Raw genomic sequence first — 15651 nt, forward strand, 5'->3', positions numbered from 1 at the left:
TCAAAAGCTTTGCTAAAGTCAAGAAACAATACATCCACTGTTTTCCCTTCATCCACAGAACCAGTAATCTCATCATAGAAGGCGATTAGATTAGTCAGGCATGACCTTCCCTTGGTGAATCCATGCTGACTGTTCCTGATCACTTTCCTCTCGTGTGAGTGCTTTGGGATTGATTCCTTGAGGACCTGCTCCATGATTTTTCCGGGGACTGAGGTGAGGCTGACTGGCCTGTAGTTCCCAGGATCCTCCTTCTTCCCTTTTTTAAAGATGGGCATTACATTAGCCTTTTTCCAGTCGTCCGGGACTTCCCCCGATCGCCATGATTTTTCAAAGATAATGGCCAATGGCTCTGCAATCACAGCCGCCAACTCCTTTAGCACTCTCGGATGCAATGCATCCGGCCCCATGGACTTGTGCACGTCTAGCTTTTCTAAATAGTCCCGAACCACTTCTTTCTCCACAGAGGGCTGGCCACCTACTCCCCATGCTGTGTTGCCCAGCACAGCAGTCTGGGAGATGACCTTGTTCGTGAAGACAGAGGCAAAAAAAGCATTGAGTAAATTAGCTTTTTCCACATCCTCTGTCACTAGGTTGCCTCCCTCATTCAGTAAGGGGCCCACACTTTCCTTGGCTTTCTTCTTGTTGTTAACATACCTGAAGAAACCCTTCTTGTTACTCTTAACATCTCTTGCTAGCTGCAGCTCCAGGTGCGATTTGGCCCTCCTGATTTCATTCCTACATGCCCGAGCAGCATTTTTATACTCTTCCCTGGTCATTTGTCCAATCTTCCACTTCTTGTAAGCTTCTTTTTTATGTTTAAGATCCAAAAGGTATCCACTAGCATCATGCATTGTTTGTATATCAATTAGTGTGAGGAGTCCTGTAACGCCCGGGATAGAAGTGGTGAACAGACTCATAGCCTTTAGGGTCAGAAGGGACCATCGTGATCATCTAGTCTGACCTCCTGCACATTGCAGGCCACAGAACCTGCAATAGACCCTTAACCTCTGGCTGAGTTACTGAAGTCCTCAAATCATTGTTTAAAGACTTCAAGTTATAGAGAATTCACAATTTACACTAGCTTAAACCTGCAAGTGACCCATGCCCCATGGGAGATGTGAAGCGAAGCACAAGAATCATATGACAGTTGCAAAGACTCCAGAAGCTTCTGTTTAATTTTAAATTAAAATGCATATTCACAGACTACTGAAATGAAACAGTAAAAATCCCTCTCCTGTAACATTGGTGAAGGAAGCGTTTACAAATTTCAGGGTTCAATTCAAAAAATTTCAGGGTTCAAGTCATATTATTCTTCATGTTACTGACAAGAAGAGGGTCGCAGCTATATGAAAAGGCCAAGATTTTAAAAAAATCACTGCCTAATGTTAGGCTTTGGAGTAGATATTTAGATACTCATATACGTGGCCTGATTTCTAAAAGTGCTGACCCAGGTACGCCGGAATGAGGGGGCCAAGGGACCATAGCCCTTCCACTTTTTGCCACGGGCCTGTCCCCCTGTCCCTCATCTTCCCCCCCAAAGCCCCACTCCCTGGTCTGGCCGGAAGCTGGAGCCCGGCCTGGCTAAGTGTGGTCCAGGGAGCCCAGGCAGCTCTGGGGAACTGTGGATCTTCCACCTGCTTGGAATCGGGGGTCTGAGATCAATCCCTGGCCCATGTCCCTGCCCCCCAGGTCCCCTGCCCAGGGCAGATGGAGGGTATGCAGCTCCCCACAGCTATCCAGGTGACTCTTCAACCTCCAAGGCCCTGCCTCCTGGCCAGGCCAGAAGCCGGAGTCAGGTAAGAGCCGAATGGGCAGCTTTGGGCAGATGGAGGGGCCCGGGCTCCCCAGCCCAGCTCCTGCTTCCAACTCAGCCACGAGGGGGGGCTGCAGGGGGCAGAGAAGGGGCCGGGGGCAGGGCCGCAGTGGGGGCCTCATGGCAACCCCACTTTTAGAAAGAATCTGTCACCCCTGTGCTGAGCAGCTCCCAAGGCCTTCATGCCACTCCAAGGTTGGATGAAAAGTGCTACAGGAGTATTATATTTTGCTGTGTTACTGAATGTCCACTTGTACATCTTAAGGTCCCAATCCTGCATTTGAATCCACAGTCGAATCCCTGCACTCACACAAAGCCCCACTGACTCCAATTGGGAAATGCCTAACTATAGTCAGTTGCAGGATCAGGGCCTTATTTTGCAAGAAACCAGTTCAATCTCATTTTAAAAAACTATTTCTAAATCTGAGGTGACATCCTGGCATCATTGACGTCAATGCAAAAATTCCCCCTGATTGCAATAGGGCTAGAATCTCACTTCTGGTATTTTCCAGTCCAACAGAAGAGGCATAGATTTTTCAGTCTAATATGAGCTCACTATTAAACACACAGAAAAATTCCTATTGGCAAAATTTTCAAGGGCTCTTGGTTGGCAATTACTGTCTTTAAGTAAAGTCCTGAATCAAATTTTAAAAAAAACAGTATAAAAATGCAGAATATATCTGAGGAAATCTTGAATGACATCCACCTTGAGCCCATCCACTAAGTTTCACAATTTTTACAAGGAAATCTAGGTTCTTTTTCTTGCAGTTCAGGCAAGTTGAAAGAGAAGTTCATGCTGTTAGTGGCTAATGAAAACAAGTGTTAGTTAGAATGCTGGTTTCCCCACACATTCTATTACCTATTGCACACTATTGCCCAGTGTGAGAACCTTGAATTCTGACTTATTAGGCTTGGATCTTCTGGTCTTGATGCTCCAAAAAGCTGATCTGTACACACATCGCACTCATTTCTACCTGTGGCAAAATTCCAATAGGGCAATGCAAAGGATTCATTGCCAATCAGTCGCTATAATAAAAAGAAACTTATTAGCAAGAAATAATTCTTTAAAAACAGAAAGAGACGTTACTGATACCTGGCTCATCTATATTTTGATATTTGAAACCACGCTGCAGTTTTCTCAGAATACCGTTTCAACTTCCTTCAGGCTATTAAGTCACTGATTCAAATCTAAGGAAGGCTGGCAGTTACCTTAACTAAACACTGTACCATCTGATGGCCTCGTATGTTAAGTGGTTCCTAGTTCTGATTCCTACTGAAAGTGCTGATGGCCCAAAAAGTGGTGATTCTGATATTCTTGGGAGTCAGCAAAGAGACCAAGGGCACAGAGTGGCCCAGCATGATGACAGAAATAACCGGAATAAATACAGAGGCTGAACCACCTTCTCTCCCCTAGAGTTGGACACTTCCGATGAAGCCTGAGGCATGCTGGCTATGTAAAAAAAAGTATATTGCACCTGCTTTTGTAATAATTGTTCTTTTCTTTTTTTTTTTCTTAAAGGAGGGCGGGGGGGATGGGGATAGAAGACCAGAGTCTTCAAACCAATCAGCACCTCCTGAGTGCTAAATTCACTTTTAAAACAGGGTTAATTTCATTGTCTAGGGACTGTAGCCCCAACATGCAGTTATGCCAGGGAACTCTTGTGTTGGTGTAATAGAGATTCAAAGTAATATGGGAAAATCACAATAGTAAGAGCCATGCAAGCATCCTTGAATAGGACGCGTTGCTAACCTGGAGATCTCTTTCCAGCAGCAGCAAATGGTACCTATGCCAAGTAACAAAGGCAGGTCCTTGGTGGGAGAAATCTATAGCGGTGAATGGGCGGCCAGGTCCTACAAACAGGAAGGCACAGTAAGAACTAGAGCATCCAATTAAAGTTAAATAGACAAAGAGTACTTTACATAACCTCCTTTATGAGTTTAAAGCTTCACGAAATGGAGTTCATGCTAGAATGGTATCCATCAGAAATATAAACCTTTTAAAAGGGTTGGTGAGAATTTTTTTAAATTTTGAAATTGATTAAAATGTTCACAAAAATTTCACATTCCAAAAAAGGGGGGCAGTTAGACAACATTTTGCACATTTTTCTGATGTTTGACCAGCTAGAATTTGAAAGGAAGCCCTTCATTAATCTTCATTGTGTCGTAAATCATGGTTATTGTCTTGTATGTACAACATGGTATCACTATGTTATTCAATGGTAACATAGTGCAGCTTCCCGCAGCACCCATTGGCCAGGAACGGCGAACCACAGCCACTGGGAGCTGCGGGCGGCCGTGCAAATGTAAACAAACTGTCTGGCAGCCCACCAGCGGATTACCCTGATGGGCCACGTGTGGCCCGCGCACAGGCACCAACTTCTACTGGTGCCAGTTAGTGCTCGAACCCCCTCTGCTCCCTGCCCCGCCCCCTCCAACCCCCATTCCAACCCCTTCCCCAAAGTCCCCATCCCAACTCCGCCTCCTCCTGCCCCCATTCCAACTCCTTCCCCAAATCCCCGCCACGGCCCTTCCTCTTCCCCGCCTCCTCCCCTGAGCGCGCCACGTTCCCACTCCTCCCCTGTCCCTCCTGAAGCCTGTTTGGCGGTGGCAAGCGCTGGGAGGTAGGTGGAGGAGTGGAAACACAGCGCACTCAGGGGAGGAAGCGGAGGAGGAGGTGAGGTGAGGTGGGGCGGGGATCTTGGCTGCCGGTGGGTGGAAAGGACCCACTAATTTTTCCCCATGGGTACTCTAGCCCCGGAGCACCCACAGAGTCGGTGCCTATGGGCCCATGGGCTGCAGGTTGCCCACCACTGGTCTAGAGCCTCCAAAATGTTTAGGCGCCTAACTCCAACTGAAATTAATTAAGCCAATGGGAGTTAGATGCCTAAATACCTATGAGGATTGGGAACTAAGTGACTTACACAAAGTCACAGAGGAAATCCATGGCAGATCAAGGACTTGAATCCAGATTTCAGACTAGCACCCTAACCGCTGGACCATCCTTCCTTTCACCATGACTTGATCACTTTTCAACTTACTTACCTTTGTTCAGTTATTACATTTTTACCACGTTCTTTACATTCTAGATGCCTTAGTAAAGAAAAGTACCAACCTAATAGGGTGTCCCTGACTGAGTAGTAATGAAGCCACACAAAGTAGTTGTAAATACTACAGTTTGTAACTTGCGGTTCAGTTCCATTGGGCCCAAGGAGACTCAGCCAGTGCTGTGTAGCAATTACATAGTCTGGGTGAGTGGTATTCTTTGCACGGTCTAAAGCATCTAAGAACTGCTCTCTCTCTGCCGCAGTCAAGGCATGGACATTTTTCCGGACAAGAAGTGGCTTCCTTTCATCGCAGTTGGGGCCAGTCCAGCCAAACTTGCAGTCACCACAGTTATAGCCAGCAAAGTTTCCTGTGTTAAGAGAGAGTGTGGGTTTAGCTATATTACTCAGTGCACAAAAGAAACTGAGACTGAAATGCAAAGAAATGGAGTTTGCTAGTCTGTCTTTTCCCTAATGATTTCTATTCTGGCAAGATTCAGCAGCTGAGAATATTGGCAGCTTTGTCAATTGCTTAACTAAAATGATGGCTTATTTCCCAGTAACACGGCAGGGCCAAGATTCGCAGAAGGCTGGTTATCAAGATAAAGAGTCAGATAAAGGGCTGGATCCTGCAAACTAAGAACTCTGGCCCTGATCCAGCAAAGCATTTAAATATGCCCATAGTCTCATTGAACTTAATAGGACTACTCACCTGCCTAGGTTAAGCAGATAATAAAGTGCTTTGCTAGACTGGGCCCAGAGTACTCAGAATCATACAGGACCAAGCACAAAGACATGATGTCTGACAAAGACTCCTGCTCTTTAAGCATATTTTAAAAATAACAAACTGCAGGGCTGCTGCTGGTGGCCCACTGAGGTATCATTAAATGGTGCAGTGATACTATGTAAAAGTATGAAAAATTGTATTGTACTATGCGTGCAGGTCTTTTCTCACCCCATTGCCTTATGTCTAACACAGGCAGGCATCCCTCTGTTGACAAGTACTTTCTGTGCTGTCTGCTCAGGTTTTTACAGTATTATGAAGAGCTCTGGAATACATGGTCTCCGGAAGCACAGGAATCCCATTTGGCTCAGTTTTAGCACTGTCACATAGTATAGAGCCAAATAACCTTATAACAACAAAGTGCAAATTTATTCTACAACTACTTCGTACAAGCTTTTAGGATCGCCACTAGGCAATCCTGTCAGTTACTAAGCTTTATTAAATACTTTTAGAACTACTTAAATGGGATTTAAATCTTTTTCTGTTTTCCCAGCCTGAATATCAATTGTACTTCCACATGTTAATGTCAAAATTATTCTTTCCACCAAATGAACTAGCCCATCCGCTTTTCTTTGAAAACTGTAATGGTAAAATAATGTGATTAATTTCAGACCTGGATTGAATTTTACCGTGTTGTACTCAGGGGTTCAGCACACATTCAAAATACAGAAATTTAACTTAGAAAATTGAAAAAGAGGCAAGAGTAATGAATGCTGATAACTCCTTATAGCTTTTGAGTGAATTTAAGTACTTCCTTACCCAACCAATGTCACGATCCATGCCAGAAATTGCTGTGATCGCTTAACAATAATCCCTTGTAGCGGGTAAACAATCATATACCAAATTCTGCTGTCAATTACTTCAGCTTTATGCTTCTGTAGCTGAGATCAGAATCTAGCCCAAATACAAAACCCTTGTAATTTGAATTGAAGTGTAAGTGTAATTAGTGTCAATTGCCAATTTACAGAGGCCACATACTAATGCATCCATTCATAAATCATGCATGCAAAGTGCTTTGTCTAATTCCAAACACACAGCTTATTCAAATAAGAATGAGCTTCTTCCCCCCTCTGGTATGGAGGAACTGTCTCAAGAATTGCATTCACTTCTTTTCATTTTAAGAATTTGCAAAAGCTGAGTCGAACATTAGGTACAGTAGTGCACTTAAATGAATTGGAAAAAGCATGCAACAGATTCAAAGTTTACATCTGAAAAGAACTAATGTTTGTATGTTATCTTTCAGTTTGACTTATGCCAAAATGTACTTGACATCCATCTTAAAAAGTTGATATTTTGGCATCTACCAGCATATTAAGTCAATCCTTTACGGAAAGCAAGGTTGTGAAAGCAGCTTTACAATGAGTTCTTTGACCACAATTCTCTTTGGAAAGAAGGGGGAAAGGAATCGGGTTTCACTGATCATAGATTAGTATCACATTAAACAAAGAAGAACTAAAGCATTATATCTGCTTATCTGCTTAAAAAGAGGAAAGAAAAATATGATTAAGTAAAGTGCATGATTCAACAAAAAAAAACTAAGTCAAACTTCAGAAAACTATTACATTACTTAGGCTGGGCCCCTTAAAACCAATGACTAGTGTTTCTCAGAAGTGCTCAGCACCCAAAGCTGTTATACTTTCAAAAGAGTTCAACTCCCCAATAGGCAACTAAAAGATGTGGCCAAATTTCCAAAAGTGGGAGCCATCGGGTACTCAGCAATTAGTAAAATCAAGCAATTTATCTGGATACTTAAGGGCTTGTCTACACTGTGGAGCAAATCACACCAGAAGGGTGTACACTGTGTAGTGGTCTAAAGTGCTGCACTCTAATTGCCCCGCGTAGATCTTGCAGATGCACTCTAAAAGTATCTAGTGCATATTGCTGTAGTTCCATTTGAAACAGTACTACATTAATGCGCACTAGGATTCTTTTACTGTGTCAGCAGCAGGGTCTACACAGAGCAGTTAGAGCACAACACTTTAGAGAGCTCTACAATGTACACCACGCTAGCATGGGTTGCAGACAAGACCTTTCTATGGATATTGAAAATCTTGGCCACTGCCTCTTAGCGAATCCTTCTCCAGTGTTGCGTACAAATTGCCACTAATGATGTGCTGTGCCTAACGGGCATATTCTACCCCATCTACACAGCAAGTGGAGTTACACCCTAGCTATCTAAGAGACTTGATGAAGACAACACAAAATGGCTGCCCACCAGAAATGTTCAAACTTGGACACTCAGCAACTGGACCAATTTGCAGAATGAAAGAAAAGCATGTACACAACAACCAACAATCACTGTGTGGAAACTATTAAAACCAATCCGACTCCTGATTCAGCACAGACCTTTTAACATTCCCCTGGAAGTGCCCCTGCATTCAGTATCAATCTGGTTGAATCAATAGAGTCCAAATGATTTCTCTCAAAGTCATCTCTTGAGTAGCAAATGTTGCTCCTGTATTTACAGAATGGAAACTGTAAAGAGGAGGAATATAAAGGAATCCAAGATAAAAGAGAGGAAAAATAGTGTGGTAATGAAGGCAAAGAAAAGCTGGATGGAAAAGATGTGAGGAAAATGACTGCTCCAAAGAAAGAACAAAGGATTAAACAATGTCAAGTTCAAGTCAGCTATCTTAGGACCCAAACCTGCAAACACTTACTCATATGCTTAACTGTACTTCCATAAGTAGTCCAATATCAACTAGATTTGACTTCAATGGGGCTTCTCATATGGGTAATGTTAAGCATATGAGTAGGATTGGGGACTTGATTCCTTAAATTTTAAAGCATCAGGTTTTGAATATTTAAATTCTTTAGAATTAAAGATTTCAATCAACTTAGATATTCTACCACAGCTAGCACGACCAGACAGCAAGTGTGAACAATCGGGACTTTTTTTTCAGGGAGGTATAATTGCTTATATAAGACAAAGCCTGTAATATCGGGATGTCTGGTCACCCTAACCAGAGCAGATAAATCATTATATAGAGGACTTTTGCATGAGAGCTTAGAAAACAAGAGCCTCTCTGTTCTGCAAGCACACTTAAAATCCCATGGTATTTGCAATAAGAGTACAGATTGGTAAAGCAATTCTTGGCCAGAATTCTCTCTCTCTCTCTCTCTCTCTCTCTCTCACACACACACACACACACAGACAAACACAATCTCTCACATTTGCCCGTGTGCATCCCCCACATTGAATATAATTAAGCATGCTGTGCACCAGGGCCCTGATCCAGGAAAGCCTGCCTGTACAGAAAAGTATTTAAGCACTTGCTTAAACTCAAACACATGCCCAAGTACTTTCCTGAATCAGGATCCAGATGGCTACCTGTGACACCTGCATTTAGTTTGCTAAGCATTAGGGGATCTTTCAAAATAAAAAGAGAGATAGTAATGCAATTTATTATTATTATTTGTGTTATTATTTGTAAAGTGTTTTGAAAATATGAAATGCTGGATTGATATTATCAGTCTAGCCAAAGACCGAGAGACAAAAACTGATTTATACTAGGGTAACCAGATGACAAGAACAAAATATCGGGACACATGGGGGGGCAGCCACAGGCTCACGCCCCACCACGGCCGGCTCTAGGTTTTTTGCCGCCCCAAGCGAAAAAAAAAAAAAAAGCCAGAGTGCCGCCGAAGCAAAATATCGGGACAAATTGTGTCCCGATCGTGCATTGGTTGGGACGCGGGACAAACAACTAAATATCAGGACAGTCCTGATTTTATCAGGACGTCTGGTCACCCTAATTTATACCGGTAAGCCTTCTATTATTTTAGACAGGGTTGGTAGCACTACCTATTATTAAGTTTGCTCAACACTTCCCATTACCAGACCCTGTTTTCAGTTGCTTATAACTTTGTGAAACTTCAGCTGTTTGGACTGAAATTTTCCATGCCAGATGTTTGCCTCAGGCTGAATTTTATTTTTATTTTTTGAAAAATATTCAAACAAAATGCTTCAGTCTTGAATGAGAATGAGGGTAGGCTAGGGGAAATATATTGCTCATGTTAAAAAATTCCGCCACCCTTTTTTTTTTTTGGACAGCTCTAGCACCCTCATGCTTTGGAGCAGGGACCTGAAATTTGGCAGGGGAATGGCCTTTATGTCATGGATGTGCCTTTTGGCTTCCCCGTGAAAAACTGCCCAAATTTGGGCAAGTTATAAGCCTTTGAAAAATGGCAGTTGGCACATGCTCTTTGATTTTTGGCAGTTAAATTGCCAAAGATTCCACCATCGCTGAGCATGTGCTCAGAGCTCCTAGTTCCAACCAGACTGCATGTGCCATCCCCACATAGTGACTGAGCTCCAGTCTAGAGTTACAGGGGCAAAGCTGGACTTTCCTTGTAATGGCTGCTCCAAACTATTGCAGACCAGAGAGTGGCTGTGCACCAAAACTGAAATCATGGGGCCTGTCTCTCTTGTGCTCTCAGTGTCCTCCCCTGCCAGTGCGAAGGCAGTGTAGAGAAGAAAGCTGTCTGATTCAAATGCAGAGGGGACAAAAGCTGGACTGGGTGAGAAGGAAAGCAGTAGATTGGTACAAGGAGTCTGGTGAGACTGGAACTATTTGGACAAGGAGACTGGGTCTCGGGGTGGGGAGTGGAAACTTAGACTGGTTGGGCAAGGAAACTGGGAGAGAGACGGGGCCAGTGAGGAAAACAGTGGGGAACTGGGAGCCAAACGGCTTGGAGGGAGAATAGTGAGAATGGATAGAAGCTGGATGGAAGGGAAAGACTGGGAGTGGTTGGACAAGGAGATTGGGAACCAGTGCATAGTATCCTACCTAACAAACCAGATTTCAGACCAATTCTCCAATTTGCATGAGGGTGCATAGAGGGGGGACAAGACAGATTTGTGAGAGTTATGGTACAATGGGAGGACTTGAACAAAGAGACTGAAACAAGGAGCTAGGAAGGGGAATGAACAGTGAGAATGGATGAGGAGTCTAGAGAGTCTGACTGATACTGGGAGCCAGTTTGGAGCGGGGAAAGACAGGTTGGATGAGGAGCTATGAGAGAAGAACTGGGAGGGGCTGGGTAAGGAGACTGGGCAGCAGGAGTCAAGCTTCGGGGGAAAAGGTGGAAGTGTCTGTGCCCACGAACGAACACTCTCCTATATAGCCTAGAGTGGAACCCAAGATTCCAGAATCTCACCGTTCCTCAGCTGTCAGCAAATATCTGTGAAACCCACTGGCATAGTGAGTTTCTCATCACCCTCTAGTGCTGTCCTCATAGAGGATGACAAGCTACAACTGCTATAAATTACTCTGTTAGCTCAAGTGGCAGAGGTTGAGCAGTGGCTCTACAGGTTCTCCTCCTGCTGGTGACCCATGTGCGGTTTCCATATGATAGAATTCCTTTTTTTTCCAGTTTTTTGTTTTAATACACAGAAAATTACACACACAAATCTACATTAAAATAACATTATTAAGGTTGCAAAGTCAAACACTCCAAAGTTAGGAAATGCCAGAGTTAAGGTGGCCTGTGCATATGAATTATGATACAGACTTTATAAACATGATCACACACTATTTTTTCCATAGTACCCCTGCTTGGTTCAGTGTGCAGGATGGACCGGCTCTGGGGAAGGAGCAGGGTTGTGTCATTTGTAGGACCTCCGTCTCATTTGTTGCAGAAGGTGGAAGGTGTGCAGTGAATGAGGTAGGGAACCAAAAAAAAAAAAAAGAGAGAGAAAGAACAGGCTCATGGTTAAGGCAGTTGAATGCTGTACTGGAGAACTGGAGTCTATCCCTGTCTCTGTCACAGAGTTTCTGGGTAATGCTGGGCAAGTCTGAAACCAAACAGTTCACAGATGGTCACTAACTGTGTATTCCATTTTCTGAATGCCTGAGATGAGACCCTAGGGTGTGATTTGCAGGAGCACCGAGCACTGACGGCTCCAACTGAAGTCAGTGGAAGCTATGCTTTGAAAATATAAAGTGCTACATAATGCAAATACTCTGAATAATCAGGACCCAATTATCTCAAACTGGGCACCCAAACTTAGTAGATACTTTTAACCTTAATCTCTTTGGCCTGGCTCCACAAAGGAGCCAGAGAAAGAATGACTCTGTAGCCTGGTGGTTAGGGTACTCGCTTAAGAGGGAGACCTGAGGCCAATCTCCTTGCTCCAATAACTTGTTAATCATTTTTCTACAGTGGAACAACTTCACCAGGAGATAATGAGAGACCCAAAATCAGAAGCTCCCATAGTTCAGTGATTAAAGTACTCTCCTGGGAGGTGGGTTACCCCTCTTCAAAGCTTTTCTCCTCATTAGCCACAGGGAGAATTGAACCTCAGTCTCCCACATCCTGGGCAAGCAGTCTAACCACTGAGCTAAAAGTTATGGGGGGGGGAGGAACACCCCCTCCACGGGCTGGATTTTGAATGGAACCTGGTCCAGTAGGCAGCCTCTGAGCATACCTACCACATTGAGCCCCATAGGTAAGATAGGTTTCAGAGTCGCAGCCATGTTAGTCTGTATCCGCAAAAAGAAAAGGAGGACTTGTGGCACCTTAGAGACTAACCAATTTATTTAAGCATAAGCTTTTGTGAGCTACAGCGCATTCCCCGCAGTTTATGGACTTCACTGGGACTCAGTTGGGAAATAGGCATCCACATGCAAGTGAGGCAGCAGTGCACGTGCTCCTAAGAAACTTCAACAGTAGAAATTTAGTCGACAAGTGAGGTGAGGCAGCAATTGAGCAGGGGTTTTGTGGATCACAGCAAAGCCACAAAGGCATAGGTGCCTAAGTACCTTTGTGGATCTGGGCTTCAGTTCCCCATCTGTAAAATAGGGATAATACCACCCCCACACCTCACAGGGGTGCTAGGAAGAAACCTTAATTAATGTTTATGAAGCACTCAGACACTCCAGTGATGAGTGCCATAGACAGGCCCATGAAGAAAGTAGTAATTCTGTCTTCAGTGCAGGCTTTGAATAATGTATAGTAAATAAGGCCTAGGACCACACATTGAACAACAAGGATAAACCAACATATTGCCAGCTTCTCATTCAATGAGCACTGTCTATCCTGTGCACTGAATGACGCAGGGGTCCTGTGGAAAGATTAGTATGTGATCATGTAATTAAAGACTGAAACATAATGCATACGGACAAGATAATGTGGGGTGGGGTGCTAGGCCAAATTAAGCTTGCACAGGCAAACTTAATTCTGGCACTTTCCTAACTTCTGAGTGTCTGACTTTTCAACCTTAATAGTGTTCTGTTAACATTATCTTTTATACATAGTTCTATATAATAGCATAGAAAAAAGACAAGAGTTCACGACCAAATGCTACAGTCGTCTAAAAGCTTATGCATGCACATACAGTTAGTTATGCACATGCATATGTGTTTGCAGGATTAAGGCTTAATTCTGCAGTCCTTAGGTGAATCATCCTGTTGAAGTCAGCGTGCTATAGGATATTAAGGACTTGATGTTCATATAGTGTACCCAGGACTTGAAGTCAAAGGGACTGCTTATCTAAGGTTCTGTCCACACTGCAAATTCAACTGCATTGGAGGCTGCTCCAATTCAGTTTTCTTTCCACAAAGTTAAACCACTGTTCCATTTTTCAGCATTGACGGGACTCGGTTATCTTGTAAGCATTGTATTAAACCCCTGCATGTTTCCAAATTTTTACCACTATTATTAAAGCACGACTAAGTCCTGTTGGCTTTAACACAATTCTTAATATTAGGTCCTGTCAGCACAGCAAAGCAGGACTAAGTTTACCAGTTGGGATCCCTGACATCCGTGAAATTTTCAGGACACACACTGCAAAATATTACCCTGGCAGTAATTAATCCCAACTCAACATGTGCTGACACAGGTGTACAGCTTCATCCTTACACATTTCTACAGTCACAAACCCTGTCTATCCTACCTAACAAACCAGATTTAAATATGGGGAGAGGGGGAATGGAACAGCCTTATGGCCAAACCATGTAACAATAATGGGGGAGGGGATTCCTGACCTGTGAGTACAGGGGGAAAAAACAAAATTTAAGCATGAGAGAGAACCATGCTCTAACCCCGTTTGGTGTCTAGGCCAGCTCATGTTCCTCTCTCACTGGTAGAGTATGGCTTGGCCATATTTGTAGTGCAGATGGGAGGGATCACCCTTCCTGATCCCTTTTCCACAATCAGGGATTTGCTCTTCTCTGGAGCAGAGTTAGTCCTCCTCTCACCTGTGCACTGGCAGCTCTGATTGAAGAACTTCAGGGGCCATCGTTCCCGGTCATCCACGTTGCGGAGGGTGTACGGGCCGCGCCATGGCCTGGTGTCCACCTGCACCTCCCTGCACGATCCCCTGCCCTGCTGGGAGCCACACGCATTGCCTGGCTCTTGGCCCAAGGCTGGGCAGCAGCGCTTGGCCAGCAGCGCCTCTACCGTCATGCAGACGCGGGGGAACTGCGCCTCAGCCTGCGGAGCACAGCAGCAGCTCAGGTAGCCCAGGAGAGCAGATGAGAGCCATCTCACCCACTGGAGCTGGGAGGTCATTGCTGCAGGGACCACGCGCTGTGCCAGGTTTGGCTTCCAGCAATCAAGGACAGGAGCGAAGGTGTTTCATGAACAGCCTCTGGACAAGAGGAGGACTGCACTTTTTCTCAGATTCTCAGCAGACTGGGCTCTGACTGACTGAGATAATTTCCCTCACTGCTTATGATGTTGGCATTTGGGGTGTTTGTTTAATCCTTGACTCGAACTGCCTTGAATATGGTTCAAAAGGCCTTTGTTCTGCGGTGCTTGCCAAGATTTGGAGGATTTATATAGGGGGTGGGAGAAGCCCTCATTAGGAGGATTAGCACTGCCTAAATCCTTGTGTTTAGCACATGACTTCAAGGGTGAAAAGAGGCTGATGAGTGGGGGGGAAAGTCCTGAGGGGCTTTGGATGTCTGTGAAGGAGGCACATTCTTAGATTTACTTCTCTGTGTCTTGTCTGTCTCGCCTGCTTTGCCAAACTGCTGACCTCAGATTGTGCCTGGGATGGTTGGGGAAACAGGACTTTTTTGTTTGTCCATTGTTTTTTAAATCAAAACCCTTTAAACATATTAGAAGTGAAACAACCTTCTGGATTTTTAAACGTATTCACTGGCAGGTGGTGGCATCTTCAATGAAGCATCAATTTGGAGACTTGGAGGCAAAGAAAAATGAAGCAGATACAGACACTTACCATACAGTTGCAAAATTAACAAAAAATAACAAAACCACTCCTAACAGCTTGAGCAAAGGACTGTATCCTGTTGATAATGACTGTAGAGTATCCAGGGCTTGAATTATGAATACAGTAGACCATCAGAATTATGAACACCTCGGGAAAGGAGGTTATTCGTAACTCTGAAATGTTCGTAACTTTGAACAAAACATTGTGGTTGTTCTTTCAAAAGTTTACAACCGAACATTGATTTAATACAGCTTTGAAACTTTACTCCGCAGAAATAAAATGCTGCTTTTAACTTCTTAATTTAAATGACACAAGCACAGAAACAGTTTCCTTGCCTTGTCAAATCTTTTTTTTTTTACTTTTTTTTTTGTAGTTTTCATTTAACGCAGTACTGTGCTGAACATTATTTGCTTTTTTTTGCTTTTTTTTCTGTCTCTGATGCCTGATTGCATACTCCCAGTTCCAAATGACGTGTGTGGCTGACTGGTCAGTTTGTAACTCTGGTGTTCGTAACTCTGAGGTTCTACTGTATTTAAGTGGGGAATGGAGAAGGCCTCCCTGTTTCTTCTATCCTCTTCACAGAAATATTGAACTACTTTTCAATTTTAAGAAGGGACATAGTATTGTCTCCTACCAACTCCTTTCCACCCCAGGATTTGCTCTTACGCTATAAACTGTTATTGGGTGAGCTGATTGCTAAAATCTCAGGAGGAATCAAGATGGAAGAATCACACCTGAACATTTGTTACCCAGATGGAAGGAGACATTCTGAACACAGATGCATCTTCTCTTCATGCAAATTCGAACTCACCAGAGTACTTCCAGATGAGTAAGA

General features: G+C 43.8%; 1 protein-coding gene across 1 annotated transcript in view; it reads right to left on the reverse strand.

Moving 5' to 3' along the window:
- Positions 1-14387, reverse strand: part of DCT (dopachrome tautomerase) — a 29699-nt gene extending 15312 nt beyond the window's left edge. Inside the window, exons 1-4 of the mRNA XM_037889691.2 lie at positions 13840-14387; positions 4926-5225; positions 3564-3664; positions 2673-2839 (exon numbers count right to left, since the gene is read on the reverse strand). Coding sequence (XP_037745619.1) covers positions 2673-2839; positions 3564-3664; positions 4926-5225; positions 13840-14152 — 881 coding nt within the window. The 5' untranslated portion in view covers positions 14153-14387. The remainder of the gene's footprint in view (positions 1-2672; positions 2840-3563; positions 3665-4925; positions 5226-13839) is intronic.
- Positions 14388-15651: the final 1264 nt, after the last annotated feature.

This window comes from Chelonia mydas, chromosome 1 (assembly GCF_015237465.2).
Source record: "Chelonia mydas isolate rCheMyd1 chromosome 1, rCheMyd1.pri.v2, whole genome shotgun sequence".
Taxonomy (NCBI): domain Eukaryota; kingdom Metazoa; phylum Chordata; order Testudines; family Cheloniidae; genus Chelonia; species Chelonia mydas.